The sequence below is a fragment of the Apium graveolens genome, chromosome 2, assembly GCF_009905375.1.
Source record: "Apium graveolens cultivar Ventura chromosome 2, ASM990537v1, whole genome shotgun sequence".
In the NCBI taxonomy this organism is placed as follows: domain Eukaryota; kingdom Viridiplantae; phylum Streptophyta; class Magnoliopsida; order Apiales; family Apiaceae; genus Apium; species Apium graveolens.
The window spans coordinates 69,100,228-69,114,067 of record NC_133648.1 but is presented as its reverse complement, the minus strand read 5'-3'; the positions used below and the strand labels follow the sequence as shown (position 1 = coordinate 69,114,067).

Genomic DNA, 13,840 nt, shown 5'->3' with positions numbered 1-13,840 from the left:
TGCAGAAATGTGCTACAGACTTATTGTTACATAAGCTACTCACTCGATGGATAATAAGTCATCATCCGTCGGGACTAAAATGAGTTATCCGTCGGGACTATAATCCTTATCCGTCGAGTGCTACTTTTTCACTAAGTAAAATCTACCAAGGTGTTTTGTTCATGAAATCATCAAGTACACAACATATACACAACAAGTTCCAATATACTGCCCATATGTCTCCCCTTTTTCGATAAACCGTAACATATCCCCCGCTGCCAACCTTCTCCCGACTCAAATGATGAGAAAAAATATTAACTTGATCAAGAATGCATGTGTTTATTACTCTGAAATGTCCACAAGATTTAGTAAACCCTGAATCCAGCCAATCCACTAACCCAAATTCAGTATCAGTTTTGGAGCTCAAGTATCTGAAATGGACCTTGAATGGTTGCAGCGATATGACTTTTCAGATCAAACAGTACAACCGAGGCATGCCATCTTCTTCATCATACAATGCCCATATCTGCTTTGGTTGGATGCACTCTTCTGATATATTCTAATCAAAAATCATGGAAGTCTGAGTCTGGGACTGATATTGGTACTGACTTAGCTTTCTTGAGCTTTTACTGATGAAGCGGCCTCTCTTTGATTATACCAATCATTCCTTTAAACACTAATTCATGATAGTTAATCTTTCATATTGTATATTTTCATTAGTCCAGTTCATATTATAGTAGCATTTTATTAATCCTCAACTTGATTATCAACATTCTGTTTGTCATCACGGTACAATTTAGGCATTGACATTATGCACTATTGCACTTCTTATAATGGTCATTTGCTTGACGCATAAATCTTATTGGCGAAGATAATCCTCGCATTGATTTTAGATTTTAATGAAGCAATAGGTTCATGTAGTTTTCTTTTAAAATGCCGATTAATCCTCGCATTGATTTGAGATTTTAATCAAGCAATAGGTTCATGTAGTTTTCTTTGAAATTGACGATTATGTTTTTTTGGTCCATCTTTATTTTTTTTTATTTGTTCGTTAATATAATTAAGAGTTCACCATCTTAGAATACGATATACCCATTGCTTTCATTTATATAACAGTTTACATTTAAAAAATTGTCGGATAACAAGTTTGCGTATCACGGATAAAAGAACCTAATTACAATAAATAACAAGCATAACACGATATAAGGCGTGAGATTGTCACATAATAAAACCCATAATCTTGATTACTAACTTAACTAGTATATCATCTCTAAAAGTCAATACATGCAATAATCATAAATTATCATAGTCCGAATAGTTTTTAATTTACTCAAAGAACTAGTACAAGAGTTGGGTTGGATACCAATTATTAGACTAAATCATGTATATAAAGGGAACTAATCCCCGGCCACCGTTGGATGGGATACAGCAGTCGTATTGTTTTATTGCGGGTGCACTCACCCGCCGCAATGAAATATTGCGGCAGCCTGCAATGTAATATTGCGGCTGGTGTATTACAGCCAAGTTGGCTGTGGATAATTTCCCGTATATAAATATGATATAATATATATACATGTATTTCTCGATAAAAACTATAAGTATAAATTAATATCATAACGTACATAAATCAAAAGAGGCCATTAATAATTTTGAGAGAGCGGAAAATTTAAGTACTTGAGAGATTTGATTTTCACTATTCTCCTTTATATGTAAGGATGGTGTATGTATATTTTCTGATTATTATGAGAAAACGTAACGTAAACGTAATGTTATATTTTAACGTAATGTTCAGAATAATGAGATCAACTCTAATGGGCTAAATTCATAACCGTCCATCAAAGTTATGAGTTTGGGTACTTAACTTTTATATATATATATATATATATATATTGGATATATTAATTAAATATATATTAAATAATATTTAATTATAATTTAGGCTCAAGTCTTTATTTAAATGACTAATAATAATATAGATAAGGAATTTGTGCATCGAAGGAAGTTGCTCTTATATACTAATAAATACTCCCTCCGTCCTTTTGATTTGTTATCAAAAGGATATCAAAAGAATCGGGCACGTTAAGATAAATGATAAAATAGTTGTGAAAAGTTAAAAAAGTGAGTAAAGTGATGGGGCCGATTAATATTTTATGTATAAAATGTGTATAATGGAGATAAGTAGTGGGTGAGTTTAATTTTTATATTATAAAAATTTTATTACTTTGAAAATTTTTTAAATATAAAAAATTGAAATAAAATCTAAAAAAATAATTGAAAATTGGGATAGAGGGAATATTACTCAACGAAGAGAAGGATTATCATTCACTAATTACTGCCCACCGGCCAACGAAAATCTGACCTTAACCCACATTATCCCCATTTGAATCGAATACTCTCACTTGTTGCCAAGTGATTATGCTATTCGGAAAAGGTAGCATATTCTGTACATTACTTTATGTGTTTCAACCTTCAAGTAGTGTTTCGTAAGAAAATCCATGATATTGTTTTGTTTGAGGTACCAAGATATCATATGTAATTTGATTAAAATATAGGCCTTGACGAATGACCACCGAAGTTAAAAAAGGGAAAGGTCATGTTCAAATATCATAATTTCTAATTTCCCTGCGCAAGGACTTTGGGTAAAAGTTGCAACAGTGAAACTGAGCAAAAATCTACCCAAATATTTGACAACACAACTGTATGCATTATTCATAAACCACCTTCCGAAACCCAACCCCAAGCTCCAGTCAATTTTCCCATCCCACACTTCCTCTTTTTCTTTTTTTCCATGTCCCCAAAAAAGCAAGTTCTCCACCTCTTTATTATGTACTCCAGCTGTGTAATCATATATATATGCAGACATACATGTGACACATTCTTTGTTCACAGCAACAACTTTTGACTATCAGAAATGCTAACAAAAACAATCAAAACTTCATCCATTTTCTTATAATACTTACACATTAGTTTTACTAATAAGATCAACACAAGTTGTTCATTACATTGATAGAAGATTTATGCACCAGCACATACACATAACTTGATGACTCTTTTAAACTAGGGAGCATATTAAGACTTTCGACAAAACGACCCAAATTAAGTTAAGGTCGATGAAGTAGATTTGCGGACAACATATCGATAAGCAGCAACCTTTCGCTTGCGAGAGGCTATATTATCGACTGATAACACCAATTTCCCGGCTTCTTTTGATGTGTACGAGTTGTGCACAGCCTCCTCGGCAGCAGCCATCTTCCTGGGTTTCTCGACAGCAATGGTGTAGCTCCCTTCAGCAATGGGTACAAACTCAGCGCAGTATTCTAGTTCCCATCCTCCCACCACGATGTCCCATGATATTGTTGCACCAGCCTTTTATGTACATAACAAAAGTGGAAAACAAAATTTAGGCATTACAATGCAAAATTTTTGATAATCAGCTGTATGGTTGATGACAACACAAATGCAGAAGTCACCATCTATACAACAAAACACCAAAGCAGATGCTGTCTAGAAAACGGACCTAATGTACCTCATCCATGCTCCAAGAATTATCATAGGCTCCTCTCTTATTTCTATTTCCAGGGAGCAGGAAATCCGTTAAAAAACTCTATCTAAATCTAAATTGTTAAACATGTTCAGCTCTTGTTCGTCATGTACTTGGTCCTAAACAAAAGTAACTTACCATCACTTATAATTTAATTAGCATAGAGGTGTTTATAATTCGTAACTTATAATCTGACAAGTAATAATTTATTATTACCATCTCCTAATCATCGAATCAAGTTAAACATTCAAGTCACTCATAAGTGTCTCAAATCACTTGCAAATTACAAGCCTATATGCACGAAATCATCCACTCATAAAAAAAAAACTTTATTCAAATAATCCATATTTGTAGCAGGGAAATCCCTTCGTATAACCCTGCAAACTCATCATGATTTATTGTAGTGAATTATTTTCAGATTATGAAGAAGACAGGCGGATTAAGAAGACATCTCGTCCTAGAAGGCTAAAAAACTAGAGTGAATCACAGATCGAGAGGACTTGAGGATCACAATGTTAGAGCCTTCAAGTTAGAGGCCAAAGTAGAGTGGAAAGACAAAAATGCTATAAGAATTAAATCCTATTCTAGATTCGGAAAGTGTGGACTGTGGACCGATCAAAGTTATCCCTAAAGTAAATGAATCAGACTCAGAAACAACGTTTAAGTATCTTAAAACTCTAAGCTAAAGGGGCGGCATAAGAAAAACAAGTCCTGGTAGATGCACATAGGTCCAGGAATTATATCATTAGACATGTTAAAGGTAGTTCCCTGTGCATGGAAAATGCGACACTGATTAGTAACAAGCTTCGGGAGACCACGAAGTATTCTTCTACTAGGCAATATGTCTGTACATTAAAAAGGATGATTTACACTGTTTGATCGAAGTGAGATTCAACTTTCACGAAGTAGTCGAGTAGGATTAATAATGTTTCAAGAATATTTACTACTTTATGATTGTTGTGATTTTTTTTGTGTGTGTATCTGCGGTCCATTAACCTTTGTAATTATTACATTACATTGCATTCTATTTTAACAAATTTATACAGATTACTAGTCAATAAAGAAATTATGCTGTATGTAATAGACTAATACAACAAAATGTAAAAGAGTATGTAGCAGCATGATCAAAAAATTCCCTATGGGCTAACAGATAACTTTTGGATTAGAGAATGAATACTGTTGCAAACTTTAAGCAAGAAAGTGAGAGCTAGCAAATTAAAATTAATCACCTCAATCCCCTCTATTTGAATGTTCACTTTCTCTCCTCCTTTGACAGTAAACTCGGATGCTGGTTTTGATGGACTATTCTCCGAATCACCGAGTCGACTCAATCCTCCATACTGAACTGGAATATTCTCTGGCCTAATGAACCTGTAACAGTACATCACATTCCACATCATAAAATTAGCTCAAGCATTCAAGAGTAACAGCATTCAGATTTACAAGCAACATTATTTGCATAAAAGAGAGATATAGGCAAAAAACAATCAATTATATAGTAACCAAAAACACAACAGAACAATAGCTTACTTGTAAAGAGTCTCTGTAACATTTCCTTCCTTGGAGATTACAAACTTGCTCTTAGTCCTTTGAGTTAAGAAAGGACTAAACACAGAATACAACACACTGAAGTACCATGGCACATTGATAAATATCTGTAAAAATCCCAGATCAAGAATATTACTAAAATATTCACACCCATTACACGTATTACATATAAACACAAATTTATCAAAAAAATTGAGCACCTTTCTAGCAACCATTTCAGGGTAATTATCTTGGAATAGAGAAAGAATGTGATTAGAAGCCACCCTTAGCTCTCTTTTAGGCATGTCTTTAAGATCAGTAACTTGAATAATAGAGTTAATCCCACCAGGCTTAAAGTGCAACATCTTGATTCCTCTTTCAAGAACTTGAACCCTCCACCTCAAAAACTTCTCTAATTTCACATCATCACCAAAGGTCTTGTCATACATTTCCTTGTCTCTAAAAACCCCATAAGCATTATAACAAACAGGATGGCCTTGTTTATCATACCCATTCATGTAAGCAACAACACCTTCAAGTTCTTTAACTCCCAAGTCTTCTTCAACTATGTTATCAGCCTTAAATTCTTTTCTCCATTCCAAACATTTAACCAACATTTGAAGAGCATCTTGAACCCTAAAATCTCTAGCTCTCAAGAACTTCAAGAGAATCACATCAGCCTTTTCATCACCACTTAAAAGTGAAACACCCCACATTGACTCAACCCCCCCATGAGAGGCCTTGAGCTTTTCTTTAAGTTCTTGAAGTGACTTTTTCTCAGATGGCTTCAAGTGAGTGAGAAAATAAGTATCTTCTTTAAAAGAAGGTGTTCTTGATGTAGTAGCCTCCATAAAAGAAGCAACAAGGCTTTTCTTGGAGGGCTTTGGTGAAGATTTAGATAATGGGGTTTGCAGAGGTGTTAGAAATGGTGAAGATGAAGACTCCATTTTTGACATGTTTGAGAAATGCTACACAGAACACTCAATCTTTAGATGCAGAAGGAGCAGAAAAAGAGGTGGTAAAAACTTAAAAATGGCCAGGGAGAAAGAGTGAAGTACTATTAGTAGTGTAGCTAGTGCCTAGCTAGTGCCTAGTAGTAGGTAGTAGGGAGAGATGAAACAAAAAGGCAGAGGTTTTGATATAGACTGAAGAATGGGGGGTAACAGAAGAAACATTGACGAGAGAGAGAGAGAGAGAGAGAGAGAAGGGTAATGTAATGGGGACTTGTTGTACATGATGTCGGAGTTGTACTTAATGAATTTTTCTTGGAGGTTGAAGTGACATGATCATTGAATACTGTATCCTAGGCTCCGTAGCTACAGCCGCGAAACTAGTTTCAAACCTGCCTTTTTTGTGACTGTATATTAGTAGTTCTCACCTCCCTCTCATCCTTCGCCAATTATATACACACGCAAAATTCTCTTCTTCTTTTGCTTCTTTTTTCTTGGTTTACCTAAATTCCAAGAGAAAGTAAAAATATACGATTATTCCATTCTTCATCCTATAGTATAGTAACATATTTCCAAAACTTTTAGTAAAAAAAGAAGTAAGAGCTAAAATTTATTTCAGTGGTATTAGTTATAAGGGCTTTTTTGAAAAATATTTAAGGGTAAAAATATTTTTGCAAAAATACTATCACTTTATTAAAAAATTTGTAAAAATACTTTTAATTTGCAAAAATACTATTTTTCAAAAAATTTTGCAAAAATAAGATTTTTTGGCAACTGTAATCAACTGCATGCAACATTTGACAAGTTTCTGCAACTACATGCAACCTCAAATCAACCAAAAAAACTTTATTCAACCAGTTGCATATTTGGTTGATTTTAGTAGATTTTGGTTGATTCCGTATTTTTGCAAAAAAAAATCAGAAGATATTAAAATCGCAAAAAAAACTTAGAAAAGTTATTATTTTTGGTAAATTCTCTAGTTATAATCATTATCTATATTCAATTTTTTTATTAAATTCAAATATATATTAGTTAAAATAAAATTATAATATTTAATAAAATATATTTAATGCTAATAGTAGAACATTTTTACATTTATGTCAATATTTTAAAGTAAAATTTATAAAATAAAAATAGATAGTTATTAAGATTGATTGAAAATAAAATAACATACTTAAAATAAATGGAAAAATGATTAAGAAACATTACTACATATAAATAAAATACATGATGACTAAAACATATCTTTATATTAGAATTTTTATAAATTTAGTTAACAATAAAATATATTTTTTTATACTTAAATTACATAATATTTATTATGTTCTTAATAAAAATATAAATAGTGCATCTATACATATAATAAAATAATGATGAACATTTATAAATAATTTTTATATTATAATATATATAATATATACATGTACACACCTAATTATTAATTAACTGTACAAATATATTTTCACACACCACTGATATTATATAAAAATAAAAATAGTAATACATAAAGACAAAATAGTAATACATAAAGATATAGTTGATGAGAAAAAGAGTTATATAGTACATACACATTAAGGGTTTGAAAAAATTAGAAAAAGTTAAGTGAAATTAACAGGATCAACAAATATAGAAGACCAAAACCCGAGTTTACTTAAAAATTAAATTAAGACAATAGATGACAAGTTGACAAATATATATAACAGATGAGTGGTCGGAGAGAGTGGTAAGTATGGATCAATTTTCTTCAAATTTTATTTTTTATGATGACAGAGAGAGAAAAATAAATTATGCAAATCAAAATTTTAACACATTTTCATTTTCTTTTTATTTTCTTAGACACGCAAGGAGAAAAGTCAAAAAACTAAATTCATTTGGAAACTAGTTTTTGTCCACAAGTCATACAGGATAATAAAACAACACTCCAACATCATATATTTAAGCAAACAGTTTTATTTTTATAAATGTGGATTATAATTTTATAAATAAGTATATATTTTAATAATTGGGTTGGAATCATAACCAAATTCAACAAACTTTTAACCATTTGAGTTATTGGTGCTCATTTAAGCCAATAATTATTACTAATCATAACCATGACCCATGATTATTGAATAGACTTATCAAATATTTAAGCAAAATTACTCACAACTATAATTTTATTAGCCAAAACACTAATTTAATTACATATCTATCATTCAAACGTTGAAATAAATTTTATGCTAATGAAAATGTCTCCTGAAATCTTTTTAGGAAGTACATATAATATTCGAATATTCAATAATAAGAGATAGAATAGACTTATATATTTTTCGTTTTTACGAAAAATGCACATTTAAAATAGTGTAAACATGTGACACAGTCCTGATTAATATAAATAGTAAAAGACGAGGGAGAGATAGGAGGTATTAAAATAGAAAACGGATGATGCGTTGAGAAAACCGTGATGATCGGTAAAGTGGGAGCAGTTGTTGGGCGGGGGGGGTGAAAATAGTCCGTGAGTCACCGCCATGTTTGCGATTCTTTTACTCCTTCAGAGTTCAGAGTCTATTAATGTGGGTTCCACGGGGCCAGTGCTGCTGAAACACGCTTCCTTCTTGTCGCCTTCCGTATCTCTCCTTTGCAGATTCAACATTCTGATTTTGTATTTTCAAATCCAGTCCGATTTACTTATTTCTCTCGTGAACAGCCTTTTGTTGAAAATCAAATAAAACAAAATTCGATTAAAAAAGCTCTAAAAAAATCGATAAAAAGAAAATTGCGAGGTTAAATCGTTTTGGGAAATTGCCTAAATATCTATATTTTCATATAATTCTTAAAATTTTAATTTCAATAATACAATTTACAACTTGTTATTTGATAATACCTCAGTCTCGTATCAATAAAAATTGAAATTTTTTGTTGAATTTATAACGCAAATTACAACTAATAAATGCACCAACAAATCAAAGTGACGCACAAAATAGGTGGTGGGCCTATAACCCCAGGTCCCACCACGATCGAAATTAAGCTCTAATATTATATGCGACAACTCAGGTAAAATCCTGAGTATTTTTTGAAAATCTGGTCAAGTATCGATTACGAATCTCAAAAAAACCGAAAACTACTTTCCCGAATGCACCCAACTTGGATAATATAAAAACCCAGACCCTCAAAATATCATATTTTGTTACTGTATTTGTTAGTAATATTTTGCCTTATAAACTTAATAGAAATTCCAATTTTTATCGATGTAGGACTGGGATGTTACATATTCAACACAATTTCATATTTGAAAAAGTTGATTTTAAGGTTGGATTAGTTGCCTTTCAAGTTTGCAACTGAATCAAGTTTAAAATCAACTTTCAGAAAAATAGTTGCATTTCAGGTTGCAGGAGTTACAGGTCGTATTTTTCAAAATGAAACTTAAAATATTATATTTTTGGAAATTGTTTCACGAAAAGTCATATGTTTGAAATATTTTTTTAAAAAACTTTATTTTTGAAAAACCTCAATTATTTTTAATATTAGATTATAATTCGTACGGTTAATTGTTTTTTAAATTTTATTTATATCTTTTTGTTATTCCCAGTGGACTAACAATGAGATTTACATTCAACCCCCCCCCCTTCTGTAAATCTCATTGTTAGTCCACTGGGAATAATAATTGGTATCAGAGCAAGCTCTTAACATACAAAGAGTTTAAAGACCTATTCTGCTAAACCAAGTAGTAGCTAGTAATTAGGTGTGAATTTTCCCTGAGCTGTTTAGAAATATCAAGAGAGAAAATCATCTAGTTTGTACTAGGAAGCAGCTGTGATTTAATTTTGAATCACAGATTTTCTGAAATAACACATCTTTGGTGGAACAACAAATCCACCAGAAAAGTTTTTAAGTTCTTTGTGATCATTACATTTGTGTTTAAATATATATCTGTCTGCATCAGCTCCAAGCAATTCACACACATTTGATCACTCAAACACTTAGTCTTACAAATTGCTCAAAACTTGAAAAAGTTTTGAGATTTACATTCAACCCCCCTTCTGTAAATCTCATTGTTAGTCCACTGGGAATAACAATTGGTATCAGAGCAAGCTCTTAACATACAAAGAGTTTAAAGACCTATTATGCTAACATCATGAGTAAGAAGGATATTGGTGTAAAGATTCCAATCCTGGAAAGAGATAACTATCATCACTGGAAGGTGAAGATGCATTTACATCTTCTCTCTCAAGATGAAAGCTACATCAACTGCATTGAGAATGGTCCTCACATCCCACACAAGGTGGCCACAGTTGCTACTGCTACAGCTGCTGTTGGACAGTCTATTCCCAAGCCAAAGGCAGAATGGACTGTTGAAGATATTGAAGAGGTCCACAAGGAAAAGAAAGCCATGAACATTTTGTTTAATGGCCTAGATCAAGATATGTTTGACAATGTCATCAATAGCCAAACTGCTAAGGAAATTTGGGATACTGTGCAGCTTATCTGTGAAGGCACTGAGCAAGTTAGAGAAAACAAAATGCAGCTTCTCATTCAACAATATGAATATTTCCACTTTGAAGAAGGAGAATCATTGAATGATACATTCAACAGATTTCAGAAACTATTGAATGAATTAAAGCTGTATGGGAGAGTGTACCAAGTCAAGGACTCCAATCTAAAATTTCTAAGGTCTCTACCAAAGGAATGGAAGCCTATGACTGTTTCTCTAAGAAATTCTCAAGATTATAAGGACTTCACACTTGAAAGATTATATGGAATTTTGAAGACTTATGAACTTGAGATGGAGCAAGATGAGCTGTTGGAAAAGGGAAAGAGAAAAGGAGGATCAGTTGCACTTGTAGCTGACAGTGAAAAAGTTGAAGCCAGAAATGAGGAAAAGACAATGCCAAGTCTCAAAATTGGCACAAGCAAATCAGAATCAAGCAAGGGTAAAGAGCAAGTTGCTGAGGATAAAGACAATTCCAGTCAGGATGAATCTGATGATATTGATGAACATCTGGCCTTTCTGTCCAGGAGGTTTGCAAAGATGAAGTTCAGGAAAAACACAAAGTTCACTAAGCCAAACAAAAACATGATGGACAAATCAAAGTTCAAATGTTACAACTGTGGCATTAGTGGACACTTTGCAAGTGAGTGTAGGAAGCCAAATTCTGAGAAAAAGAAATTTGAGCAAGTTGATTACAAAAGGAAGTATTTTGATTTGCTCAAACAAAAGGAAAGAGCTTTTCTCACTCAAGATGATTGGGCAGCAGATGGGGTAAATGAAGATGATGATGTGGAATATGTCAACCTAGCCCTGATGGCTAATTCTGCTGAAAATGAAACTAGTTCATCAAGCAACCAGGTAATTACTACTGATCTCTCTCAGCTTTCTAAACATGAATGCAATGAAGCCATAAATGATATGTCCAATGAATTATATCATTTGCGTGTTTCTCTTAAATCACTAGCTAAAGAAAACACTAGGATCAAAGAAAATAATGTGTTTTTAAGTGATAGGAATGTTGTGTTAGAGAGTCAGGTAACTGAGCTTGAAAAGATTAAACTTAAATGCTTGACTGTCGAGAGTGAACTAGAAGAAGCTGTTAAGAAAGTAGAAATTCTTTCTAAACAGTTAGAAAGTGAGCAAGAGGTAATCAAGGCCTGGAAAACATCTAGGGATGTTGGTGTTCAAATTGCCAAGGTTCAGGGAATTAAATCATTCTGTGAGGATGCCTGGAAGAAAAACAAAAAGAAGTTAGAATTAATTGATGGATTGTCAACGGATGTGGAATCAACGGATGATGAAAGTTATCCGTTGAAGGAAGAAAAGGAGCATCCGTTAAAGGCTCATCAATTAAAACAGGCAAGTTCTTTTAAAAATAAAAAGAATGATTCAACTCTCAAGAACTTTGTCAAAGAAGGAGCTAGCACATCCAGAGATGTCAGTAAGGTGAATATAGGACACATAACTTTAGATCAGTTGAAAGATAGGCTTAAGTTGGTTGAGGATAAGAAGGAAACTAAAAGAAAATCTAAAAGAAATGGGAAGGTAGGGATTAATAAACATAACAATTACACACCTGATAGGTATGCTCCTAGAAAAAGCTGTGTACATTGTAAAAGTGTTAATCACCTATCTGATAATGGCAAATCTGTTAAAAATGCTCCCATGCCTTCAAATCCCTCCATGCCTAACATGTCTATGTCACCTCTGCATGTTATGCCTGTTATTTCTCACCAGAATCCCCATGCACATTTTGCAAACATGCCATACATTAACAATCCTTACTTTACTGCATTTAGTATGCCTCAAATGCCATACAATATGCCTATGTGGAATAACATGTTTGCACAACCTATGCCTTATCAAATTCAATCAAATGTGTTAAATGATTCTGTGACTAACCCTACACTTCAACCAACCACATCTGAGACCAAGGTTGACCCAAAGTTACCTAAGTCAAAAGATGCATGAGGAATGAAGTCTAGGAAAAAGACTAACAAGGCTGGACCCAAGGAAACTTGGGTACCAAAATCAACTTGATTGATTTTGTTGTGTGCAGGGACAAATAAGGAATCTATGGTACTTGGACAGTGGTTGTTCAAGACACATGATAGGAGATTTCACCCTGCTCACAGAATTTAAGGAGAGAGCTGGCCCTAGCATAACCTTTGGAGATGACAGCAAAGGATTCACTATGGGATATGGCTTGATTTCAAAAGAAAATGTCATCATTGATGAAGTTGCATTGGTTGATCATCTCAAACACAATTTATTGAGCATCAGTCAACTATGTGACAGAGGGAATACTGTTTCCTTCAATTCTGAAGCCTGTATTGTCACAAATAAAAAGGACAATAAAGTGGTTCTAACTGGAGTTAGAAAAGGAAATGTGTACTTAGCTGATTTCAACTCTACAGATGCAGAATCCATTACTTGTCTTCTCAGCAAAGCAAGTCCAGTTGAAAGTTGGCTATGACACAAGAAGCTGTCCCATTTGAATTTCAAGACAATGAATGATCTAGTCAAAAAGGACTTAGTTAGAGGAATGCCTCTAGTGGAATTCACAAGGGATGGACTGTGTGATGCTTGTCAGAAAGGAAAGCAAAAGAAAGTATCATTCAGTAAGAAGCTTGAATCTGCAATTGATGAACCACTGCAACTTCTACACATGGATCTTTTTGGACCAGTCAATGTATTGTCAATTTCAAGGAAAAGATACTGCCTAGTGATTGTAGATGATTTCTCAAAGTTTTCATGGGTTTATTTTCTTGGATCAAAGGATGAAGCTAGTGAAATCATCATCAATCATATCAAGCAAGTCAACAATCATCCTGATTTCAAAGTAAGGAATATTAGGAGTGACAATGGAACTGAGTTCAAGAATTCAACCATGAAGATGTTCTGTGGAGTAAATGGGATCATGCATGAGTTCTCAGCTCCAAGAACTCCACAACAAAATGGTGTGGTGGAAAGGAAGAACAGATCACTAATTGAAGCTGCAAGGACAATGCTTGAGGAGTCAAAGCTCCCAACTTATTTTTGGGCTGAGGCTGTTAACTGTGCATGTTACACTCAGAATATTTCTCTAATCAATCAAGCAAAATGCATGACTCCATATCAATTATTCAAGAGAAGAAAACCAACTTTAAACTTTCTACATGTCTTTGGTTGCAAATGTTACATCTTAAGGAATCAATCTGATCACAAAAGAAAGTTTGATGCAAAGGCTAATGAAGGAATATTTGTTGGTTATTCTGCTGGAAAATCATATAGGGTCTACAATCTAAGAACCAACATTGTCATGGAATCTGTACATGTTGTGTTTGATGATAAAAAGATTGATGGACTAACAGATTAGGGACATCATGAAGGACT

General features: G+C 33.2%; 1 protein-coding gene across 1 annotated transcript; it reads right to left on the bottom strand.

The window, feature by feature from the left end:
- Positions 1-2,805: 2,805 nt before the first annotated feature.
- LOC141707507 (patellin-6-like) lies at positions 2,806-6,419 on the bottom strand. Its single transcript, XM_074510703.1, has 4 exons — positions 5,269-6,419; positions 5,051-5,175; positions 4,750-4,891; positions 2,806-3,345 (listed from the first exon to the last, which is right to left on the bottom strand). Exons 1-4 carry the CDS (start codon positions 6,001-6,003, stop codon positions 3,076-3,078), a joined length of 1,272 nt encoding a protein of 423 aa, XP_074366804.1. The 5' UTR covers positions 6,004-6,419; the 3' UTR covers positions 2,806-3,075.
- Between the last annotated feature and the right edge of the window lie 7,421 nt (positions 6,420-13,840).

Excerpts from the sequence above, each read along its gene's own strand:
- LOC141707507 (XM_074510703.1), bottom strand. The coding sequence starts at position 6,003 with ATGTCAAAAATGGAGTCTTCATCTTCACCATTTCTAACACCTCTGCAA. Across the intron at positions 4,892-5,050 it reads GTTACAGAGACTCTTTACAA|GTTCATTAGGCCAGAGAATA; the intron begins GTAAGCTATTGT and ends GTACTGTTACAG. Across the intron at positions 3,346-4,749 it reads TTCAAATAGAGGGGATTGAG|GCTGGTGCAACAATATCATG; the intron begins GTGATTAATTTT and ends TGTACATAAAAG.